Here is a 24,725-nt window from a genome sequence, read left to right as displayed (position 1 = left end):
AAGTTTCGGCTTTCAGTATTTTTTTATGACTGGAATGCTGCCTCACCCCGCAAGTATCTGAGGACATCGGCATCCTGCGGGTGTACCTTTGGAGGGCACCTGCCAATATATCTCCATGCATTTTTCTTATGCCAGCCCCCTGCCTTTTCCAGGTGTGATAACTTCATATATGGGCATATGATGCCAAGCTGGGTGTTCTTATTGTAAGATGCTGAAGGTTGTGTTATAGACTTGTATACATTTCATGCTGTGTATAGATAAATGCCTTCACAGAAAGTAACTGAGACTCTCATGGAAAGCAGGACTTTTATTATGGTTGAATGGTATACTAATTTCATGCAAAATACTTATATGTTATAATGCCTTCACGGAGGGCAGTGGAAACTTTCATAGAAAAGAAACATTTAAGTTATAATTCTGCAAGTAAAAGGAGAATACAGACTATAAGGGAACACCCCTTACAGCCAGCGAAGTGGACCATTCCAAACAGTCTGCTCTATGGCAGAATCTGGTGGACTGTACCATTCTCCCTGCACTAGAGGGGGGAGTTTTTCTTGTGAAAAGCCAAGAACTAGTTAATAAAGTTGGGGAGTCAAAGAGAGAAAAAAAAGAGCAGGAGCTGTAAAACGGTTTTTGGTAGTTCCCTGAGGGAGATGGCAGAGCTACACAGCAGGCAAGATGGAGAGCAGTGCTGACAGGGAAAGTCTGAGGAAAAGTGGAGAAGCAGAGCTGCGCAGCATAGTAGAAGAGGAAAGCAGTGCTGAAGGATAATACTTACCAGAGGGGAGTGGTGAGCAAATCCATCCCCCGAGTCCCATATTAGATAGAAAAAGGAGGCAGTTCTCTGAGGTAATCTGCAGGAGTGGAGCTTCAGCCAGGCAGGGAGTGCACGCAGTTCCTGGAGGGGAGGTTCAGGAGGCTGATCTCTTAGTCATAAGAGGCGGCAACAGAGCTGAGTAAATGCTGAGACTTGCATGACAAAACGAGTGGGAAGTGGTGAGTGCTGCCCAGCCCCCTCAGTATATCCTATAGCTACACAGAGAAGTCCAGTCTGAGGGAGACTGACAGATAGTAAAAACATCTTTCAGCAGCAGCAGCATGACAGAGAGGGACACAGTGCCAGTGTAATAAGGATTAAGTGCACATTAAACATTTCTCAGATCTTCAGCAGAAGTTGAGACCAGTAACCCAGCACATAAAGAGACACTAGCTATTTAGTGCAAGCAGTAAAGTAATTATAACCCAGTCCAACAGTGGAAAGCTACAGGGAAGTTACATCTGCTGCAGCAGAGAGAAAAGGAAAGACATCAGCTACACTGCAGGGACAGGGATCCTTACCTAACCCATGACATACCTAGTTTCCAAGAGAAGACTATAATAATTTCAACTACAGGACATTCAGAAGCTTTATATACAAGGCAGCTTACTAAGGAGCTATACAAGTTAATCTAAAGCTATACTCAAGAAAGTACTGTATCTTAGGAGTTAAAACTTCCATCTAATAGTAAATATTTTACAGACGCCTAAAGTTAAAGTATTTATTTTTATTTCTTCTATTTCTGTGGATTACAAATACTTTCTAAAGGAAAGTTACCTCTGCCATTATTGAACGACTCACCTTACAGGACTCAGGTGAGGACGTTAGTGACTCAGTGGTAACAGGACTTGGTCAATGAGTAAACTCTGCAGAAGATACAAAGTGCTAAATTGTATCCTACAAAGACTAGTGTACACTTGGGGAATATATACATGTTTGCGTAAAAATACTAAAGTGATTTTTATATTTAAACCTATGCATGTTATGTTGATGTGATACATTGTAATTGTATTGAACTGTTTGAATAGTATTAGCTCCGTATATATATTTCATTAGTACCTCAAATAACTTGTTTATTTTGTAGCAAGCAGGTGGGATTATTTATGTCCTAACCTCTCCAGTCTTAGAGAGAGAGTGGGAGTATCGAATTGAGGACAGATTCTTGCTGTTCCAGAACAATAAAATCTTCCAATTATTTTGTGATTACTTGAATTGTATCTATTGCATACTATATTGCACTTGAAAGGAAATAATAAATTGTTGAATACTGACAAGAGTTGTGTATGACCCTAAGAAGGGAAACCTGCAAAGAAAGGAAAATCATATACTTACCCGTGATAGATTTCACATTTGGCGTGTCACGAACAGGATACGTACATCAAAAGCAGAGAAAACCTAACCCAGCATCACTCAAAATGTCTCAAGACAATAGTCAAGAAGAGATGCTTGGCAACGAGGACCAAGGAAATGCAAGGGATAGAATAAGTACAATGGCACGTAAACCGGCAGTAATAACTATGCCCTATTACTTGGGGGCGCCATGGCTTCCCACTTATACTGGAGATATGAGGACGACTGAAACCAATGCGTTCCGCGACTTCAGGGAACAAATCGAGACCATGTTCCAAGTATATAGGTTAGATGAAGACCAACAAGTGGAGATCCTTTTGGCTCAACTGAAGGGGTTTGCAAAAAGGGAAGTGAAGTCGTGGCCGGAAAGTCAAAAGAAATCGGCAAAGGACATACTGAACAAATTGGCAAAAGTGTTCGATGAGAAGACTCTATCAGAACTTAAAACACAGTTTTATTCCAGAAAACAGCAACCGCATGAAACGCTTCGAGAATACGCTGTAGTATTACAGGAGGCATTACGAGATATAAAGTTGTGTGCCCCAAGAGAACCGATTGAAGAAGATGAGACGTTAACCAATCAATTCCTCGATGGAATATACGACGCGAATATGAAAGGACAAGTAAAAATGTTGCATCGACAAGAATCACCTATAAGCTTTGCAGACTTCAAGGACTTGATAACAAGGGTGTTAGGTGATAAGCCCAAAAAAGGAACTACCCTCGGATCCGTTGAAACCGTTTTTCAGCAAGTTCAATCTGCTGCCTTTGAAGACCCCATCAAAGAAATGAAAGAACAAATTGCTGAATTGACACAAGGCATGACTGATCTTTGTCGAGAATTGAGAACACTGAAAGAGACGCAGACACCACAGAGACCCTGGCAGATGGAGAGAGATCCTTGTTACGGAGATGATGGGAGAAACGCTTTATGGAGCTCTCGACAACTTCCTACAGATACATTCGATGAACAAGGAAGACCCATCTGCAGGCGTTGCCAAAGGAGGAGGCATATTGAGCTAAATTGCCGCAGTACGGAACATTTAAACAGAACTCCCGAGGTCCGGGACCAACCATTGGGAGAATCTTCAGTAGAAGGTCCCACATCGCAAGAATGGATACCAAAATTCATTGGGTGTTGCCCTACCATGGAAATCAAAGTGAATGGAGTCAGCATACCAGCATTGTTGGATACCGGGTCACAAGTGACTACGATTCGATGGGATGAGTTCATTAAGCATTGGAGGAAAGAAAGTATCATAGCCACACCACCGGCCGGGTTGAATTTGTTAGCCAGCAATGGACAAAGTATCGAGTGTTGCGGGTACTTTGAAGCTGAGATCAAGATAGGACAAGCTCATCTCCTCAATCAAGGATGTTTCATTACGGCCGTTAAAGAACAATGGTTAACGCCCATAATTATTGGAATGAATGTCCTAAGCAATTGCCCGGAAGAACTAATCTCGACACTGACACGAAAATCGTACAGTCAACCTCAGACTCTGAACCGAATTATGCAGCACACTATCTATGGCCGGAGAAGCCAGGTAGAGAAGAGAGTGCTGGCTACTCAGGTACAAGGAACTGTCACGTGGTTTAATGTCCGGAAGAGGTATGGCTTCATCAACAGGAATGATACAAAAGAGGATGTCTTTGTCCATCAGACGGCCATAAAGAGAAACAACCCCCAGAAATTTCTGTGCAGTGTTGGAGAGGGCGAGACGGTTGAATTTGATGTGGTAGAAGGAGAGAAGGGTGCTGAGGCAGCCAACGTGACGGGCCCTGGCGGCGTACCAGTTAAAGGAAGCCAGTTTGCTCCCAACAGACGTCAGTTCCACAGATGGTCTTACCAGCCAAAATTAGAGGATGCTGCCGAATCTGGTGGAGAAAGCATAAGTACAGACCAAGCAAGTGAAGGGGAGAAAGTGGAAGAAGTGTTCCCTCCGCAGAGACCCATCCAGTGCAGAAGTCCACTGCCATTCTCCCACAGGCAACCTTTTGATAGGGGAAACAGAGCAGCGAATCAGGAGCTTGACACCCTCCCTCAGGGGACGGAAGTGATACAGCCCGATGGGGTGTATGGAATAAGAAGATGTGGAGATGACCACCAAGTTCTTAAGATGGTACACAGAAACCAAATCGAGCCATGCCAGGACTGTACAGAGGAAGACGCAATACCACAAGTCCCCTACCATCCTCTGGAAGACCCAGTATATCTTAAGCGCCTTAGGGAAATACTCCTCGAACAGAAAAGAAGAGAGGCCAAGGAACGTGGCCCATTCGTCCTAAAAGAAGGTGTACTCATTAGAAGTCCCCAAGGGGTGAAACCCCTCCGATTCAGAGACAAATCAAAACTTGTTTAAAGTAAATAAGGGTTTATGATAAAAATGTAAATTCTCTTGATTCAAAGGCATGTAATGTGTTGCAATGTTTGATATATAGATATATATATATATATATGTAGTATATTGATGTTTTAAATTGTATAAAGTCCATTGCCTGAGGACATGCAATGCTTTACCGGGGAAAAATGTGATAACTTCATATATGGGCATATGATGCCAAGCTGGGTGTTCTTATTGTAAGATGCTGAAGGTTGTGTTATAGACTTGTATACATTTCATGCTGTGTATAGATAAATGCCTTCACAGAAGGTAACTGAGACTCTCATGGAAAGCAGGACTTTTATTATGGTTGAATGGTATACTAATTTCATGCAAAATACTTATATGTTATAATGCCTTCACGGAGGGCAGTGGAAACTTTCATAGAAAAGAAACATTTAAGTTATAATTCTGCAAGTAAAAGGAGAATACAGACTATAAGGGAACACCCCTTACAGCCAGCGAAGTGGACCATTCCAAACAGTCTGCTCTATGGCAGAATCTGGTGGACTGTACCATTCTCCCTGCACTAGAGGGGGGAGTTTTTCTTGTGAAAAGCCAAGAACTAGTTAATAAAGTTGGGGAGTCAAAGAGAGAAAAAAAAGAGCAGGAGCTGTAAAACGGTTTTTGGTAGTTCCCTGAGGGAGATGGCAGAGCTACACAGCAGGCAAGATGGAGAGCAGTGCTGACAGGGAAAGTCTGAGGAAAAGTGGAGAAGCAGAGCTGCGCAGCATAGTAGAAGAGGAAAGCAGTGCTGAAGGATAATACTTACCAGAGGGGAGTGGTGAGCAAATCCATCCCCCGAGTCCCATATTAGATAGAAAAAGGAGGCAGTTCTCTGAGGTAATCTGCAGGAGTGGAGCTTCAGCCAGGCAGGGAGTGCACGCAGTTCCTGGAGGGGAGGTTCAGGAGGCTGATCTCTTAGTCATAAGAGGCGGCAACAGAGCTGAGTAAATGCTGAGACTTGCATGACAAAACGAGTGGGGAGTGGTGAGTGCTGCCCAGCCCCCTCAGTATATCCTATAGCTACACAGAGAAGTCCAGTCTGAGGGAGACTGACAGATAGTAAAAACATCTTTCAGCAGCAGCAGCATGACAGAGAGGGACACAGTGCCAGTGTAATAAGGATTAAGTGCACATTAAACATTTCTCAGATCTTCAGCAGAAGTTGAGACCAGTAACCCAGCACATAAAGAGACACTAGCTATTTAGTGCAAGCAGTAAAGTAATTATAACCCAGTCCAACAGTGGAAAGCTACAGGGAAGTTACATCTGCTGCAGCAGAGAGAAAAGGAAAGACATCAGCTACACTGCAGGGACAGGGATCCTTACCTAACCCATGACATACCTAGTTTCCAAGAGAAGACTATAATAATTTCAACTACAGGACATTCAGAAGCTTTATATACAAGGCAGCTTACTAAGGAGCTATACAAGTTAATCTAAAGCTATACTCAAGAAAGTACTGTATCTTAGGAGTTAAAACTTCCATCTAATAGTAAATATTTTACAGACGCCTAAAGTTAAAGTATTTATTTTTATTTCTTCTATTTCTGTGGATTACAAATACTTTCTAAAGGAAAGTTACCTCTGCCATTATTGAACGACTCACCTTACAGGACTCAGGTGAGGACGTTAGTGACTCAGTGGTAACAGGACTTGGTCAATGAGTAAACTCTGCAGAAGATACAAAGTGCTAAATTGTATCCTACAAAGACTAGTGTACACTTGGGGAATATATACATGTTTGCGTAAAAATACTAAAGTGATTTTTATATTTAATTATTTTGTGATTACTTGAATTGTATCTATTGCATACTATATTGCACTTGAAAGGAAATAATAAATTGTTGAATACTGACAAGAGTTGTGTATGACCCTAAGAAGGGAAACCTGCAAAGAAAGGAAAATCATATACTTACCCGTGATAGATTTCACACAGGCATATATAATTAGTTGAAAGCATTTACACAAATAAAGACACATCCATGAGCAGACCACCCAACCAGAACACTGGTCACGCCCCCCACATTATTGCGCATAATAGGCCCTTGATCATTTTCAGCTCCAGGCCCATTTAGACCTTAATCTGGCTCTGGGTATAGCCGGACTGTACCTATCAGGAGAAGGAATAGGAAAGCCAGCAGATACTGGAGCTCCCTCCATGTGCCATGTTATGTCAGGACGTGTCACCATGGAGATGGACAATACCACCATGCCTGGAGTTCCCCTGAAGTAAGCCTTAGGTGTCATGGCTGCCATGGACCCTCCCACCCAATTGTAATACCTGTCTTCTTGCATCGTGTTAGGGAGGGATTAGAATGGGGGGGGGGGTTTCTAGTGACAGGGGCGAATTGGGTTATAAAACCAGCCCGGGAAATTTTTGGAAGCAGCCCTAATAGGGGGCGGGGTCTACTGACAGGCAAGGTCTGCTGAGAGGTGGGGTCTGCTGATGCTCCCTTCTCAAAAGCAAGAGCTTTATAAATAACATCAACAAATGTTTTCCTGGAATCTTACGGTATATATATATGGATACCACCATGCAGGGTGCATATGTGCAGCAAACTGTCTCACACATATATAATCGACAAACTGTGGCACTCTGGTCTCGTTGATGACTCAAATCATGGTGCATCAAAACCATGATTTGAGTCTACATTTACACACTTCTATGCGACAGGGGCTTAACTAGATATTCGCAGGCCCCATAGCAAAAGTTTGTAAGGGCCCCTATATGCCAGATATTGGCGATAAATGTATATAGAAAATATGACTTATACAGTAAAGATGGGCCCCCTTCAGCTCTGGGCCCCATAGCAGCTGCACCCCTTTCACCTATGGTAGCAACGCCTTTGCTATGACACTGGTGTGCTACAGTTCGTGGATAGATAGATATATATACAGTATGAAGAAGAAAAGCGTCACTCCAGGATATGTGAAAAAAATACCAAACTTTACTGTGGTCGGTCTACGCCGTTTCGGGCATTTTGTATTTTTTTTGCACAAGTCCTGGAGTGACGCGATTCTTCTTCATATATGTAAATTGGGGGATTCGTCCTGACAAGCACCCAGGCGTTTACAGAACACTGACCTGGCAGCAGGGCAGTTCCTTATACTATCTAATACTAGTACCTCTTACACATTGGGCCACACGGTATGAGCCAAAATTCAAGGACAGCAGGGACAAAGGGACAGGGAGAGTGACAGCAGAGAGACAGTGGGAACACAGAGAGAGTGACAGCGTGGACACAGAGACAGCCATATATGTACAGTATATTGGGCATCACGGTGTGTGGCATATGCTCATTATACATATGCCACACACCGTGATGCCCATTATGCATATGCTGCACACCGTGATGTCCATTATACATATGCCACACACCGTGATGCCATTATACATATGCCACACACCTTGATGCCCATTATACATATGCCACACCGTGATGCCATTATACATATGCCACACACCGTGATGCTCCATTATACATATGCCGCACACCCTAATGCCATTATACATATGCCACACACTGTGATGCCCATTATACATATGCTACACATCCTGACGCCATTATACATATACCGCACACCGTGATGCCATTATACATATGCCACATAACCTGATGCCCATTATTCATATGCCGCACACCCTAATGCCATTATACATATGCCACACACCGTGATGCCCATTATACATATGCCGCACACCGTGATGCCATTATACATATACCACACACCCTGATGCCCATTATACATATGCCGCACACCCTAATGCCATTATACATATGCCACACACCGTGATGCCCATTATACATATGCCACACATCCTGATGCCATTATACATATGCCGCACACCGTGATGCCATTATACATATGCCGCACACCGTGATGCCATTATACATATGCCACACACCCTGATGCCCATTGTACATATGACGCACACCCTGATGCCATTATACATATGCCACACACCGTGATGCCCATTATACATATGCCACACATCCTGATGCCATTATACATATGCCGCACACCTTTATGTCCATTACACATATACCGCACACCGTGATGCACATTATACGTATGCTGCACACCTTGATGCCCATTACACGTATGCCACACACCGTGATGCCCATTATACGTATGCTGCACACCTTGATGCCCATTACACGTATGCCGCACACCGTGATGCCCATTACACGTATGCCTCACACCGTGATGCCCATTATACATATGCCACATAACCTGATGCCCATTATTCATATGCCGCACACCCTAATGCCATTATACATATGCCACACACCGTGATGCCCATTATACATATGCCGCACACCGTGATGCCATTATACATATACCACACACCCTGATGCCCATTATACATATGCCGCACACCCTAATGCCATTATACATATGCCACACACCGTGATGCCCATTATACATATGCCACACATCCTGATGCCATTATACATATGCCGCACACCGTGATGCCATTATACATATGCCGCACACCGTGATGCCATTATACATATGCCACACACCCTGATGCCCATTGTACATATGACGCACACCCTGATGCCATTATACATATGCCACACACCGTGATGCCCATTATACATATGCCACACATCCTGATGCCATTATACATATGCCGCACACCTTTATGTCCATTACACATATACCGCACACCGTGATGCACATTATACGTATGCTGCACACCTTGATGCCCATTACACGTATGCCGCACACCGTGATGCCCATTATACGTATGCTGCACACCTTGATGCCCATTACACGTATGCCGCACACCGTGATGCCCATTATACGTATGCCTCACACCGTGATGCCCATTATACATATTGCATACACCGTGATGTACATTATACATATGCCAGACACCTTGATGCCATGCTGCACACTGTGATGCCATTATACATATGCTGCACACTGTGATGCCATTATACATATGCTGCACACCGTGATGCCATTATACATATGCCGCACACAGTAATGCTCATTATACATATACCACACACACCATGATGCCCATTACAGATATGCCACACACTGAGATGCCCATTACATATTATGGCACATAAGCGCCGCTTACCGACAAGCTCATTCCAAGGAGGTTTAATGCTTGTTGCCAAGGGGGTTTACATGCTCCTATCCAGGGGGAAGCAGTCTGACAGCCGGGCAGAGAGGGGTGTGCTGCCCGGCTGTCTAAAGTGCGGGTCCGCAGTGGCTGCAGTGAAACAGTGTGACAGCCGGGCAGAAGAGGTGGGCTGCCTGGCTGTCTTTAGAGCGGGCCCTCGGCTGTTTGAAATTGTGCGATGGGTTGCCAGCCAATAGGAGCACACATTTACATGACACCCCTGCCCCAGCACACATTTACATGTCACCCCCTCCCCTGCACATATAAACATGTCACACACACCCCTCCCTAGCACACATTAACATATCATGCCCATCCCCAGCACACATTATATACCTGGCTAGCTAGCTGTAGAGCTGCTCCAGGCTCTGCCCATGCTTGGCTGGCTCTTCCTATGGCTGTGGCTGCCAGGCTGCTGCTGCTATAGGGAGGAGGATAACAGAAGGGTGGGCGGTGCTGCAGACTGCTCAGTCTTTAATTCTGTCGCTTTGCCAGTGCCGCCCCCTTCCTGTTTTTTATCCCCAGCGCGCAAATAACTCGTGCTGCGCTGCCTGGGGATCACCTAAGCAGCCGCACACACACTCAGAGGGGCCGTGGGAGCTGCTGCGTGCGACCGTGCATGCGCACCAGGACAAGGAGGGACAAGTGGCCGCTACATGGCTGAAATGTGCCAGCCCACCGGGAAACAGAATTTCCTCGTTCCGAGATGGGATCCGAGATCGTCTTGGGTTATCCCACCAGACTCAGATACTGTCATGAAGACTGGTAATGTGTTTAGTTTTGGGCATGAACCCAAAGAAGGGACCGCTGTTTAGAATGGCTTCACCTATAATGGCCACGTTTGGAGGGGTGAATTAGGTCCGTCCCAACTCCAGTGCAACCAGGCCTTAGATTGTGACAAGGTATAGGTGATCGTCAGAGGACAGGGATCAAAAGAAGATCTAACTACAGGGGCCTGCCTGGGAACAAAAACCTGCCTAACGACACCAGGCCAAGGACAGGGATGGTGACCTCATTGCAGACACATATGATAAAAGAACTGGGGTACCTCCAACAATACCTATGCTGGAAATACAATTAAACATTAAAGTAAATAGGAGTACAAATAACTGGTACCCCAAAATGAATAAGACCAAGGAGTATAAAGCACCTCACCACGCCGGGTAGGACAGAACAGAGGTAGTCCTGAATAAATGAGAACAACAAAGGAATTGGCTGCTCGCCAGATAACAAGAAATAATGGAAAAAGTGAAACCAGGCTCCAATGTCACTTACATGACCTCACACTGGCACAGGAGGACCAGGAGACTTCCAGCTGCTGCAGGTGGGAAGAAGCAAGCTGGGACAGACAGGCTGGCAGGACTCTGGAACTGAATGGGACCAGGCAGAAACCTGCAGAGGGCCAGGAAATTACTTGCACTGGGCAATATCACCGGCAGGGCTGTATTAGGTTGTATCCGTTAAAAGGGATGTTGTGCAGACAGGTGGTATTTCTGGGTTTGGATCATTAGGTCACCTGCATGTTGGTCGACAGTCATTAGGTCGACACCATTAGGTCGACATGCATTTAGGTTGACATGAGTCTAGGTCGACATGCATGAATGTTGACATCAGTTGACATGGGTTAGGTTGACAGGGTCATTAGGTCGACATTGGTTAAGTCGACAGTCAAAAGGTCGACATGGGGTTTTCCCACATTATTTTTGTGTCGACACAGTTGACATGGGCACTGAAACGGGCACAGTGCCTCGCTATGCTTGGCACACTATTTTATTCTCCCACCATGCCCTAGTGGATGGCTCAAATAGTTTTTTGTTTTTTTTACCCCATGTTGACCTTTTGACTGTTGATGTCAACATGTCGACCTAATGACCCTGCTGACCTAACCCATGTCGACATAGAGTCATGTCTACCTTCCTTCATGTCGACCTAGACTCATGTCGACGAAATGGTGTTGACCTAATGACTGTCGACCAACATGCTGGTCACCCAGTGACTGTTTCCCATATTTCTTTCCCTAACATCCACTAGGGTGTGGAGGGAGAATAGAATAGTGTGGCGAGCGTAGCGAGGCACCATGTAAGAAGCATGGTGAGTGCAGCTAGCCATACGAGGGGACATGGTATACTTTGGCGTTGGCCATGTTGACCATGTCTACATTCGGGACAACATTTTTTGAAAAACCCATGTCGACTTTTTGAGTGTTGACACAGTCAAAAGGTCAACATGGGTTTTTCGCTTTCTTTGGTCGACATGAACACTGTCAAAGTATACCGTGTCCCTTCGCATGGGTCGCTGTGCTCGCCACACTATTCTATTCTCCCACCAGGCCCTAGTGGATGGTAGGGCATGAAATACCGCCTGTCAGCACATGCTGGCTTCAAAAAAGTGAAAACCCCATGTCAACCTTTTGACTGTCGACTTAACCATTGCCGACCTAATGTTTGCGTCGACCTTCCAACCCTGTTGACCTATTTAATGTGTTGACCTAAGCCATGTCGACCTTATATGTGTCGACATAACATCTGTATACCAAATATACACACATTTATATATCAAGAACAAAAGTTATAATCATACTATTCTGAGACGTTTTTAAATAGTGCCATGACTCCAATGCAGTAGATTTGACTTTTTTTTTTAAAGACATTTTATTTGAATTTTCTCAATATTGATGTACAAAATACAAATAAATAAAAACAGTATACAGAGAAGTCGCATGTGGTAACTTTGTAATTTCAGTGTGCAACAGTGCCTAGCATCTGGTTATAGCATATCTATATCTCAACCTGCAAATACAAAGGTAGGGGAAAAAGGATAAGGACCAAATCGTGAAATACAGCCCGTATTGCATCATGTATGGAAAAGTCTTTGAGTCCGGCAGACCCAACCTCGAAGGCGGTAGTAAAGTGCATTAAGTCCCGTTGTTATGGCGTGCCAACCTAGTCAGAAGTTGAGTCTCCAGATATTAAGTTAAGAAAAAGAAAAGAAAATACAGGTATGCCTGATAAGGTCTCCGATTGTAATCGCATACTAGAGTCAAGTAAAACTCTAAACCACAGCGACTCTAAACAACATATTCAAATACAATAAATCAACTTATATAATAAGTAAGGGGGAGTGAGGGGAGGGAAGAAAGGGTGGGAAAAGTAGACGAACAAGGGAAATCAGACAACATGTTAACATAAATATCTCTATATTTTCCAAATTCAAGAGATCTGAAGTACCAGGTCGTATTTTCAAAGACCTTTTGAATAGACAGCTGGGTGTCAGCAGGCAGTGTTTGTATATAAATTTCCCATTTAGCATAAAAGCAAACAACTCCTTTTTCAATATCACACAGGTACACCTGGCGTTCATAGAAAAGTCAAAATCAATTTCTTGGCTTGTACCAATATTAAAGACAGAAGGGGGATAATTTTCCTTTTATTCGGCCCCAGATTCCAAGATTTGAAATAAAAAAAAAGTGCAAGCAGGGGGTCATATGTGAGTTGGAGAGCAAACAAAGTGTTTAGGAAGACCAGTAGTTTTCTCCAGAATAACCTAATATGACCACAGTCCCAGAAGTTATGATAAAATGTGGCACCAGTCACCTTACATTTCGGGCATATACCCAAATCACCCGGGATGAAATGGCTTCTGTGCTGTTCTGAGACATATGCTCTGTTAAGAAATTTAAGATGGGTCTCTTGTAAAGAGGCGGATTAGAGATATTTGAGGGTATTAGGGAGTTTTTTTTCAAAAGGGTTGGCATCGGTGGGAGAGAAGAAATATCTGTTTTCCATTTATTTTCGAGTGTCTGGAGCAGTTTATCTTTGGGGAGAACCACCACCAGTTGATATACATTTCTAATCCGATATCCTAGAACATTATGAGGGGCTATCAGAGATAATAGTGGATCTGAGGTGACTGGGGTAGTAAAAGGTTGTGGTAGAGTCTGAGCATAATGGCGCGCCTGCAGGTACATATAAAATTGTTATCTAGGTAACTGATATTATAAGTCAGTGAAAGGTATGATTGAAAAACTGCTTCAGCTAGATGCTGGTTGCAGGGTTAATGCCACTGCCAGGCCGGCCCGGACTACATCTCCCAGGGTGCACGTTGGTGGGACGTTTTGGCTATGGGCTTCACTTCTTCCTTCAATGTTATTAATCTTCTTTTTTTATCACCTGAAAAGCACATAAAAAAATATTAGCCCATATTTGCTACTACACATAGGCCCTTATTCTGGTTCACTCGCAAAGGCAAATTCCTTTGAAGACAAGATGTTAATACAGTACATCTTGTCGGTGTCCCTTCCTGCTTCGCCTCTTTAATGAGACGCCTTTATAATACGTCTGCCCCAGTGTCCCAGTTGACCCTGATGTCATGAGTCCTCTCAATTGCTTACAGCAGGTTGGTAATGAGCCGCTGGAGGATCTGAGGCAATGTCCCAGTTGATCCAATGTTTAATCCTCTCTAGTTTGTGGTGATTGCTGGAGGTGGGTGCCAAAATAGGTATAGGGTGAAAACGCCTGAGTTGATCCATTGGTAATTGAATAATAAATGTCCTGAAGGGTGGAACCTGGAACGACTAACACGCTTCGCTACCAGTCTGCAGCTTTATTTAAGGTGATAGATAGATTTTGATTTAGTCACTTGACGACTACTTACTGTGTACATTCTAGTCCGAAAAATAGAGCAACAAGGATTTAGGACCTGCCTTTTACAAGCAGGCAATATATACGAACAATCTGAACAGCATAGGTAACCCAAAAAAAAAAATAAGTCAGAAGCATTTGCTAAAGAGTAATAAAGTGACCAACTAAGGCAAAGGACATGAAGTGTTGTAGAGGTTGGGGGCTCCAGCAGCGGAGTAACTTCAAATATTGCGCCCCCCTCGCCAAAGGTTTCTGGTGCTCCCCCCTCCCTGCCCGCCCGCCACCCATATACTAACTTACTCAGAGTCCGGCTGTCAGCGATGCGGGTGGGAGCTGGGATGCCTGTCGGCTCCCGTCCACTGCTGGCTTCATTCTGATATGCAAAACGGACCATCACAAAATGTCCGCCCCCATACAGCAGACAGTTTCCGAGAACTGTCTGCTATATGGGGGCGGACATTTTATGATGGTCCGTCTCCATAGGCTCAGAATGAAGTCAGGACCGGAGCCGGGACCACCGCAGCGCTGACCCCCGGCGCCCGCACTTACACTGCGCCTCCCCACAACCGTGGGGGCTGCGGTGCTATTGTTACGCCACTGGGCTCCAGGGTGTCTTACTGATTACCGGTCACATAAGCTGGCGGAGGACATTGTTCCCTTTTGCTGCACTGCTGAGAGGGGCAAGTTCTTTGCAGTGCTGCTGAGGAGAACACTGTCCCCTTTCAGTGCATGCCCAATTTGGCGCATAGTATTTTGTTACAAAATGTATTTGGAGAGGATGTGGGCATGCCACAGTACCCAGGCCCTTGTCAGTTCCTGACAGACCTGGGATACCTTTCCTCTTTCGTGTGTTAGTAAATTTGGAGATTTTGTGTTACTGTGTAAAGACTTCCTGGTGTACAACATATTTAGTAAATACTGTTTAATAAATCTTGTCCTGCTTTAGCATACCCTGTCCACAGGGCTGCCACTAGAAATTGTGGGGTCCGGTACTGATTTCAAGTAGGATATAAATCCAATATTGTTGCACTTTATCTGGCAATCTGTACATAGAAAATACAAACATAAAATTGGATTTCAGATAAGAACCACTTGGACCATGTAGTCCACCTCTTTAGGGTTAGGTGTTTGTATTGGTTAGGGCAGTGATTCACAAATGTGGTCCTCAAGGCAGCCCCAAATTCCAGGAATTAGGGACATCCCTGCTTGTGCACAAATGGACTAATTATATTTACCGAGGCACCAATGAAATAACATGTACCTAAGGATATTCTTAAAACCTTGACTATTGGGGTGACGGAGAACTTTGTTTGGGAAGCACTGATTTAGGTGCTTGGGTTAGGGCAGGCATGCCCAAACTATGGCTCTCCAGCTGTTGTGAAACTACAAGTCCCATCATGCCTTGCCAAAGTTTTGCTATTAGGGAATGCTAAAACTATGGCAAAGCATGATGGGATGTGTAGTTTCACAACAGCTGGAGGGCCATAGTTGGATTATTGTAGGGTATTAGTTTTAGTGTGTGAGGTCGAGGGTGAAGGTCAGGGTCGAAGTGGTTGCCATTCGACACAAAATTATTAAACAGCCATGTAAAGCAGTTTGTGTACGGTCCGGGACTTAGAACCACTTACTTAGATGGTCTGTTCCGCGTTCACTTAGCTCATAATTTCTTCCCCTAACCTCCCCAAATTACTGGTGGGCGAGTGTAAATGTATTATTAATTTTATTGCTGTATTAGAAATGATCTGCCACCACCCAGGTCCCCCTCCTTGGTAATAGCAGACACCCCCAGATAGAAGCCACACCCCTGGATGGGCGCAAACTCCAAAAAAACAAGGTGGCAGATGTTGCTGCAAAAAAAAATGGTCTGGTGATGGTTTTCAAACAAACAAAACCCATATATTTCATATCAATAATAAATAAAAAAATGCACTAGTTTTCATTTATAAGTAATTAATATAATATAGCATTGGAAAATGTAAACCTACTAATAATCCAAGTACGAGTGCCTAGAAAGCAATAGCAAGATGTTCTCCTACATGTGTATCTGCAGTCTTTCCTATACTGTATATAACCCTGCCCACTAATCTGTAATCTGATGCACATCCACATGCCAAACCCAAACCCAGGCACAGACTTCTGTAATAATACAAAACATTTTGCAATCCAGGCAGACAACGTTCTGCATCCAGTGTCACTGAGCTCAATGTAATCTTCATCCCCAGCCAGTGCAGTGTAATAATGGTGTGAGACTAGCAGCATAGAAGGCAATCTCATTCCACCTATCCCCTTTCTTCTTTCTGTCTTCTCTGGCTTTTTTCCTCTTTTCTCCTTGAAGCTGGTTTGTTAATCCTGTATGTAAATTACAGCCAATAGATGTTGTTGTTGAGCAGGGCTGGGATTAGAGACAGGGCGAATGGCTTTCAATCTTACTGGGATTATAGAACAAAGGGACTCCTGCAACACACACATATACACATACACACACAAAAAGGATATTATTTTGGGAGGGGGAGGGTACAGATCGCCCCTCTCTGCTCCACAGCCCTCTGCAGACAGGAGCAAAGGGGGCTGATAGAAGGCAGATACTTACATAGCTGTTAGCACTGCGGATCGGGGGGGAAGACCGGTGCTGATCTGTGAAGAATTACAGCCCCCCTTTACCCTGTACTGCCCCAATCCAGTCCCTGCCTCCCCCTCCTCACCCTTTATTTTCCACATCAATTAAAGGAAGCAGCTTCAGATCTGGGCTAGAGGAGGCTGCTGGGGAGGATCTCACACACAAGTACTGGGACCTCTTTTGGTAAGAAAAAAAAAACAACAACTCAGTATCTGTGTGATTATATTTTGCATGCAATATGTCCTGTGAGGCTGATAGCAGCAGCACTTTGTCCACACGTGACTGTGGGAGCTCCAGGTCTCATCTTTTGGGCTGTGATATCCCCCCCCCCCCCCCCCCCCCCCCCCCTCATGCCTTGGAACTGTGTGTCTGTGCTCTATTTATATACAGTAACAGCAGACTGGAGGAGGGAAGGGATTGTGATTTGTGATATGAAATTTGAATGAGGTCAGAATGTGGGTGTGTATCTGTATTGAGTTTATGTGTTGTTTCTCCTCCAGAATAGTAGTAGTGTGATTTATAGTAGACCTGAGTGTAATTTTTCCCTCCCATTGATGACAGCTACTTTCATTTTGCCTTTGCTGCTCCCAGACAGATACGCATGTACTGTACATCTGCTGCTGTCATGTGTACTTACATCTACACTGATGTGCTCACATTCTGCTGATATATGAAAGTAACCATACTGTAGTAGACTTCACAGTGTTCTGGGAAAGGTTTATAAATACTGTTTACTTGTTGCCTATTTGTTATACATCCTACCAGTGTGCTGTCCCTTCTTTCCAGAGAATTTTCTGTATGCTTGTAATTCAATAGGAGCTATGGCCTGTTAGGGCAGATTTGAATAGGAATTGATCTCCTAGATGGAGGAGGTAATTAGATGCTCTGGAGACATGCATGAGTGCTGAAGTGAATTATATTATGGGAATATGTTATATTAGCCTTGGGCTTTCTAATGTTGATTTTGTAGACTTATTCTCCTGATTCTGGACAATTACAAGGCTCTGGTACGTCCAGTTTGGTAGGTGAGTAACACACATATGTAGCTCAGGGTCCTAGCAGTTTTGTGGATTTAGTTGGTTATGTGACATGTTAAAATGTATCGGTTAAGATAAATGTGGCCATTTATCTGATGTGAATACAGTCTCATAGCATGCTTCACTCCTGGAATAATATAAGTATACTTTAGAATTATATGTACACATCATACTATTTTTTCCCCACTGTATACATTTTTTTATAATAGCTTTAAAATGATTGTTCTAACTTTATTATTTGATATTTATCTGGAGGCTTTTAATTCATTGAGATAGTGCCACAATGCCATAGTATGTTTATCACTGTGAACTAATTAGTAAACCTCCTATAAAAGTAGGTATTTCAATGTACAGATAGCTATACAACCGGATGTACCTGTACCCAGTGTGAAAGGAGTCAGCGGTATTTTAGTCAGTTCTTCTTTTGCAGTCTGCATGATGTTTGTGTTTAAGCACTCGTCACCAGTGTATTCAAGTCATTGTAAATAGTATTATTTATCAGGCTTATGTTGGGAAAAAAAGGGGTTGTGTAAATAGGTAAAGCATTAACATTGTCACAAAGTTGAAAAAAAAATATGTGCTAGGGGCATTCTGCAACTCTGTGATGGTCTATGTGCAAAAGATTTGCTTTTTAAGTTAGTCTGTTTTGATGGCATATAGACATTGTGCTTATATTAATGAACATCTCACATATAGAAGCAGAATCCTATATAGTAATTTTATGAACATATCCTTTACCTAAGCGGGACATGTGTGTTCCTATTCCCATTTCTGGACTATCATTGTTATGTACTTGAGGGCAGTACGGGTGGTGTTATGGTTAGCATTACTGCCTCACAACACTGAGATCATTGGTTTGATTCCCACCATGACCCTAAATGTGTGGAGTTTGTATATTCTGCTTGTGTTGCATGAGTTTCCTCTGGGTACTCCGGTTTTCTCCCACAATCCAAAAATACACTGGTAGGCTAATTGGCTCCCAACAAAATTGACCCTAGAATGTCTGTATGTGTGTGTACTTGGTTGGTAGGGAATATAGATTGTAAACTCCATTGGGGTAAGGACTGATATGAAAGTTCAAATATTCTCTGTAAAGTGCTGCGGATTATGTGTGCACTATATAAAGAAGTGGTAATAATAATTTGAAATATTCCTTTTTTTACATGCAAAATACTGCTCATTTGGCTTACATTTATGTAACAGATGAGAAAATATGGACTGCTTTTATATCACATATTGAATATATTTTTATATATTTTGAAATTATATTTATATTTTACAGTATGTGCATGTATTTTAATTTGCATAGAACTTAAAAAAGTTATTTTGTTAAAAATAGTGACTGTTTATCTGGTGGTAAATAAACTGAGCACAGTCCATCTCCTACATGAACCTTATTACAGATGTTCTGCATTATTGAAGGCCTGTTACAGCCAATGTCTGGTATGGTCTCTGACTCCAACATATTGAGCAAATGTGCGTATCCCACAATCTGTGACATTTATGGTGCTGATTGCTGCCTGGCTACTTAAAGCAGGAAACAGGAACACATTGCCATACACTGAGAGGGACATATTTATCACTGTAGATCAGGGGTGGCCAACCCGTGGCTCGCGAGCCTCATGCGGCTCTCCCCCTTGTAAGGTGCGGCTCCTGCTCCCACTGCTGCCCGACGCCCGTTCCCGTCCCCCCGCTGCCGGTTCCCTGAATCCATATTTCTTCTGAGGGGAGGAGAGCGAGCATCGCACATCTTACTGTGCATCCTTGTGACTGGGCCGTCCGCCAATTAAAGCTTGCAGGCCAGCAGCCAATCATGAGCCGGCCCGCGAGCTTTGATTAGTGGACGGCCCAGTCACAGGGAAGTGAGGGGGGAAAGAGACGCGCGGTGTCCTGTGCTGTGCTCTCCTCCCCTCGGTGACATGACAGGTCTGCAGGGGGACGCCAGACTGTCCTCTCCCCGCCCGGCAGCAGCAGCAACAATGGTGAGTGCTGCTGGGAATTTTGCACTGTGGGGGCATAGCAGTTTGTGGCACTGTGGGGGCATACCAGCTCTTTGGCACTGTGGCGGCATACCAGCTTTTTGGCACTGTGGGGGCATACCAGGAACCGTGGGGGGCATATGTGTATCTGGCACTATTGGGGGCATATGTATATATGGCACTGCACTATTGGAGGCATATTTGTATCACACCCACCCAAGGGGTCAAAATAGACCACACCCCTTTTTTTGGCGGCCACGCATGATGCCGACTCTTTAGCTTGACTACCGATATTTTTCGGCTCTTTACCTCTGACCGGTTGGCCACCCCTGCTGTAGATACATTGTTCTGTGTTAAAAAATTGCACAAAAATTTCCTAAACTATTTGGGTGCATGTACCCAACAATCTTATATCTTCTTCCATGCACCTTGATCATAACTGTTCCAGAGCTTCCTGGAAAGTGCAGGCCAGAATATATATATTTATTATTTTACATACTATCATTAGATAATTTTTTTTTGTACAACGCTTTTATTAGATTTTTACAGAAATAATCAAGACAATAGTAACAATTGGAACTACGTACAATGTAAATACTGCACAAAGACAAATGTGGGCCACAAAAGGTGAAGAGTACCGTATCCAACGATTTGTGGGTCTCATCAGTACTCTCAGTATACAACAACATATCCAATACAAAAAGTATAAATATAAAGAGTTATCAATCATACTAATTCCAAACATGAAACAAAGTTTGGTTGGCATTCAAATTCAGTACCTGAGATTGTACAAAATAATTTTCTTGCAGATATTTAGTGGCAGTTACATATCATGTCCTCAGTAGTGCTCCTACAAATGTCCCAAGTTTAAAAAAAATATATATATTTGGTTTTCACTTTCTGGAATGTATGGTTTTCAGAATAATTTGGATAATGGATATTTGGATAAGGGATACTTAACCTGTACTGCATATCAGCTGCCTGCCACGTACACTACATATCAGCTGCCTGCCACTTACACTGCATGTCAGCTGCCTGCCACTTACACTGCATGTCAGCTGCCTGTCACTTACACTGCATGTCAGCTGCCTGTCACTTACACTGCATGTCAGCTGCCTGTTACTTACACTGCATATCAGCTGCCTGTTACTTACACTGCATATCAGCTGCCTGTTACTTACACTGCATATCAGCTGCCTGCCACTTACACTGCATATCAGCTGCCTGTCACTTACAATGCATGTCAGCTGCCTCCCACTTATACTGCATATTAGCTGCCTGCCACTTACACTGCATATCAGTTGCCTGTCACTTACACTGCATATCAGTTGCCTGTCACTTACACTGCATGTCAGCTGCCTGTCACTTTCACTGCATATCAGCTGCTTGTTACTTACACTGCATATCAGCTGCTTGTTACTTACACTGCATATCACCTGCCTGCCACTTACACTGAATATCAGCTGCCTGCCACTTACACTGCATATCAGCTGCCTGCCACTTACACTGCATATCAGCTGCCTGTCACTTACACTGCATATCAGCTGCCTGTTACTTATACTGCATATTAGCTGCCTGTCACTTAAACTGCATATTAGCTGCCTGTCACTTAAACTGTATATCAGCTGCCTGTCACTTACACTGCATATTAGCTGCCTGTCACTTACACTGCATATCAGCTGCCTGTCACTTATACTGCATATTAGCTGCCTGTCACTTAAACTGCATATTAGCTGCCTGTCACTTAAACTGTATATCAGCTGCCTGTCACTTACACTGCATATTAGCTGCCTGTCACTTACACTGAATATCAGCTGCCTGTCACTTACACTGCATGTCAGCTGCCTGTCACTTACACTGCATGTCAGCTGCCTGTTACTTATACTGCATATTAGCTGCCTGTTACTTATACTGCATATTAGCTGCCTGTCACTTACACTGTATATCAGCTGCCTGTCACTTACACTACATATCAGCTGCCTGTCACTTACACTGCATATTAGCTGCCTGCTACTTATACTGCATATTAGCTGCCTGTCACTTACACTGTATATCAGCTGCCTGTCACTTACACTGCATATTAGCTGCCTGCTACTTATACTGCATATTAGCTGCCTGTCACTTACACTGTATATCAGCTGCCTGTCACTTACACTGCATATCAGCTGCCTGTCACTTACACTGCATATCAGCTGCCTGTCACTTACACTGCATATCAGCTGCCTGTCACTTACACTGCATGTCAGCTGCCTGCCACTTACACTGCATACCAGCAACCTGCCACTTACACTGCATATAACCTGCCTGCCACTTACACTGCATATAACCTGCCTGTCACTTACACTGCATATCAGCTGCCTGTCACACTGCATATCAGCTGCCTGTCACTTACACTGCATATCAGCTGCCTGCCACTTACACTGCATATTAGCTGCCTGTTACTTACACTGCATGTCAGCTGCCTGCCTCCTATAATGTATAGCAGTGTACTTATAGAGGACATGTGTTAAAAGTATTTTATATTAAGTTTTCCAAAATAATTTGTTCCCTTATTTATTTATCTAAAGCTCCTTGTCCGTGTCCCTGCTCCTTCCCACTGGTCTGAGCAGTATCCTGTTAATAGATCGACAGTGTCTAGGTCGACAATCAATAGCTTGGCAATGACAAAAGGTGGACACAAGCAAAAGATCAACATGGCAATGGTCGACATGCATTTTCCGGGATTTTTTTTTTCCTAAACAAACCTGTTCTTATTTATTTATTAATTAAAAGTTTCTTTTATAGCGCACACATATTCCGCAGCGCTGTACAGAGAATATTTGAACATTCACATCGGTCCCTGCCCCAGTGGAGCTTACAATCTATATTCCCTACCACATGTACACGCACACAGACATTCTAGGGTTCATTTTTGTTGGGAGCCAATTAGCCTATCTGTATATTTGTGGATTGTGGGAGGAAACCGGAGTACCCGGAGGAAACCCACGCAACAACGGGAGAATATACAAACTCTGCACATCTAGGGCCATGGTGGGAATCGAACGCATCGAACCTCAGCGCTGTGAGGCAGTAATGCTAACCATTACACCATCCGTACATCTCCATTTATGTCAGCATAGAGCAGGGCTGGGCAACACCGGCCCTCCAGATGTTAGTGAACTACACATCCCATGATGCTTTGCATTAGTTTTGCTATGTGGCCATGCTGAAACTGATGCAAGGCATGCTGGGATGTTTAGTTCATCAACATCTGGAGGGCCGGTGTTGCCCAGCATAGAGGGATAATTGGAGGTCTATGTTGACATATATCTACATAGACACCAACAAACATATCTACGTATCTACTTTTTCCTGTGTCTACCATTTCCAATGTCGACATTTTGTCCATGTCGTCCTATTGCAGGTTGACCTTTTTCTTGTGTGTCAACCTTTTGCCTGTCAACTATGTGATTTTGGGCATTATAGAACTACAGTACAATAGATAAGTAGTCATTATTGTGGTGCAGAAATAAACCCCCACAGAACTTCTTTCATGTTTAATGCAATTTGTATCCTTCAAATTATATCATGCAAATACTTATATCTATTTGGCAAAACCTAAATATATAAAACAGAAGCTATAGAATTGATGTCAATGGAGTTTATAAACCTCTGTTATCCTAACTGTCGCTAGGTTATATTCCATTGTTTTATCTGGGGCACTGTGCTGCCGGCGTGGCAGGTGTTTGCAGGTGCAGCTTCCTAGACTTGGAAGTAAAACTGACACAGCCCTAAACCTGCAAATCCGTCTGCTTTGCTGCAGTAGTATTGCCGGTTATTACCAGTGAACATTGAACTGTTTGGCTGAAATGTAAAAGAAAATACATAATAACATTAAGACATACAATTTACTCAATGCTAGTCATTGTTATTATTCTCATTATGACAGATTGTATTTTCTGTGAAGTGCACATTTTGATTGGTTCACAATATTTCCATTAGTGGTGTGTAAAGATTTATGTATACAATAATGACATGTTGTCATAACCTTTTGTATTAAATAGATTATACTATTGTCAACTGGAGATAAAATATTGTGTACACTAGTGGTTACAATTTTGGGGCACGTGACTTTAATATTCAGTGATTCTGGTTGACCAACAAAGCTTCGAAACGAAGTGTGAACACTGACGCGCTGTCTCCTTCCCCCCGGCCGGCTGGACTGGGCATGCGCGGTATATCGCTACTCACACAAGATCTCCAGCGCAGCTCAGAGCCAGCAGCAGGGACAGCGTAGTCCCCTCTGTGGGCATAGGGTATCGCCACCTGCAACTGTCAAAGTCGATAGCTGCAGGGGCGGAATGGTCAGCGATGCTGACCGTTCATAAATTAGGTAGGGGCAGGCGCCCAATATAAAATAACATCTCTGCACTAAGCCTCCTCCTCCACACCGCCGCCCGTTGAACACCCGCACAGTGGGTGTCATAGATCAGGGAAAGTGCTATCCCCTGCCATAATGCACGGGGATAGTGCATATTCCCCTGATTGACGGATAATTAATCTACCCCTAAATTACTGAGGGGTAAATGTATGAAGCTTGGAGATGAGGCATCTATCCCCATAAAGATCGTTCTGTGCAAGGTGATAATGCTTCAGCCAATCAGCTCCTGTAATTTACATATTGGAGCTGATTGGATGGTGCATTATCACCTTGCATATAACATTCTTTATGTGAATAGATACCAGCTCTCCAAGCTTCATACATTTACCCCT

General features: G+C 43.6%; 2 protein-coding genes across 4 annotated transcripts in view; both read left to right on the top strand.

The window, feature by feature from the left end:
• The first annotated feature begins 2,083 nt into the window (after nucleotides 1–2,083).
• Nucleotides 2,084–6,297, top strand: LOC146060661 (uncharacterized). Its single transcript, XM_083174112.1, has one exon. It carries the CDS (start codon nucleotides 2,101–2,103, stop codon nucleotides 4,528–4,530), a length of 2,430 nt encoding a protein of 809 aa, XP_083030238.1. The 5' UTR covers nucleotides 2,084–2,100; the 3' UTR covers nucleotides 4,531–6,297.
• Nucleotides 6,298–16,732: 10,435 nt separating this feature from the next.
• GTF2IRD1 (GTF2I repeat domain containing 1) overlaps nucleotides 16,733–24,725 on the top strand; it is an 87,846-nt gene continuing 79,853 nt past the window's right edge. For all 3 annotated transcript variants that reach the window (XM_083174110.1, XM_083174111.1, XM_083174109.1), the window contains exon 1: nucleotides 16,733–17,140. The gene's annotated coding sequence lies outside the window, so the exon portion shown is untranslated. The remainder of the gene's footprint in view (nucleotides 17,141–24,725) is intronic.

The sequence above is a fragment of the Crinia signifera genome, chromosome 2 (genome assembly GCF_055691185.1).
Source record: "Crinia signifera chromosome 2, ASM5569118v1, whole genome shotgun sequence".
NCBI lineage: Eukaryota > Metazoa > Chordata > Amphibia > Anura > Myobatrachidae > Crinia > Crinia signifera.
The sequence above is the reverse complement of the archived record's forward strand: the minus strand, read 5'-3'. Positions and strand labels throughout refer to the sequence as shown.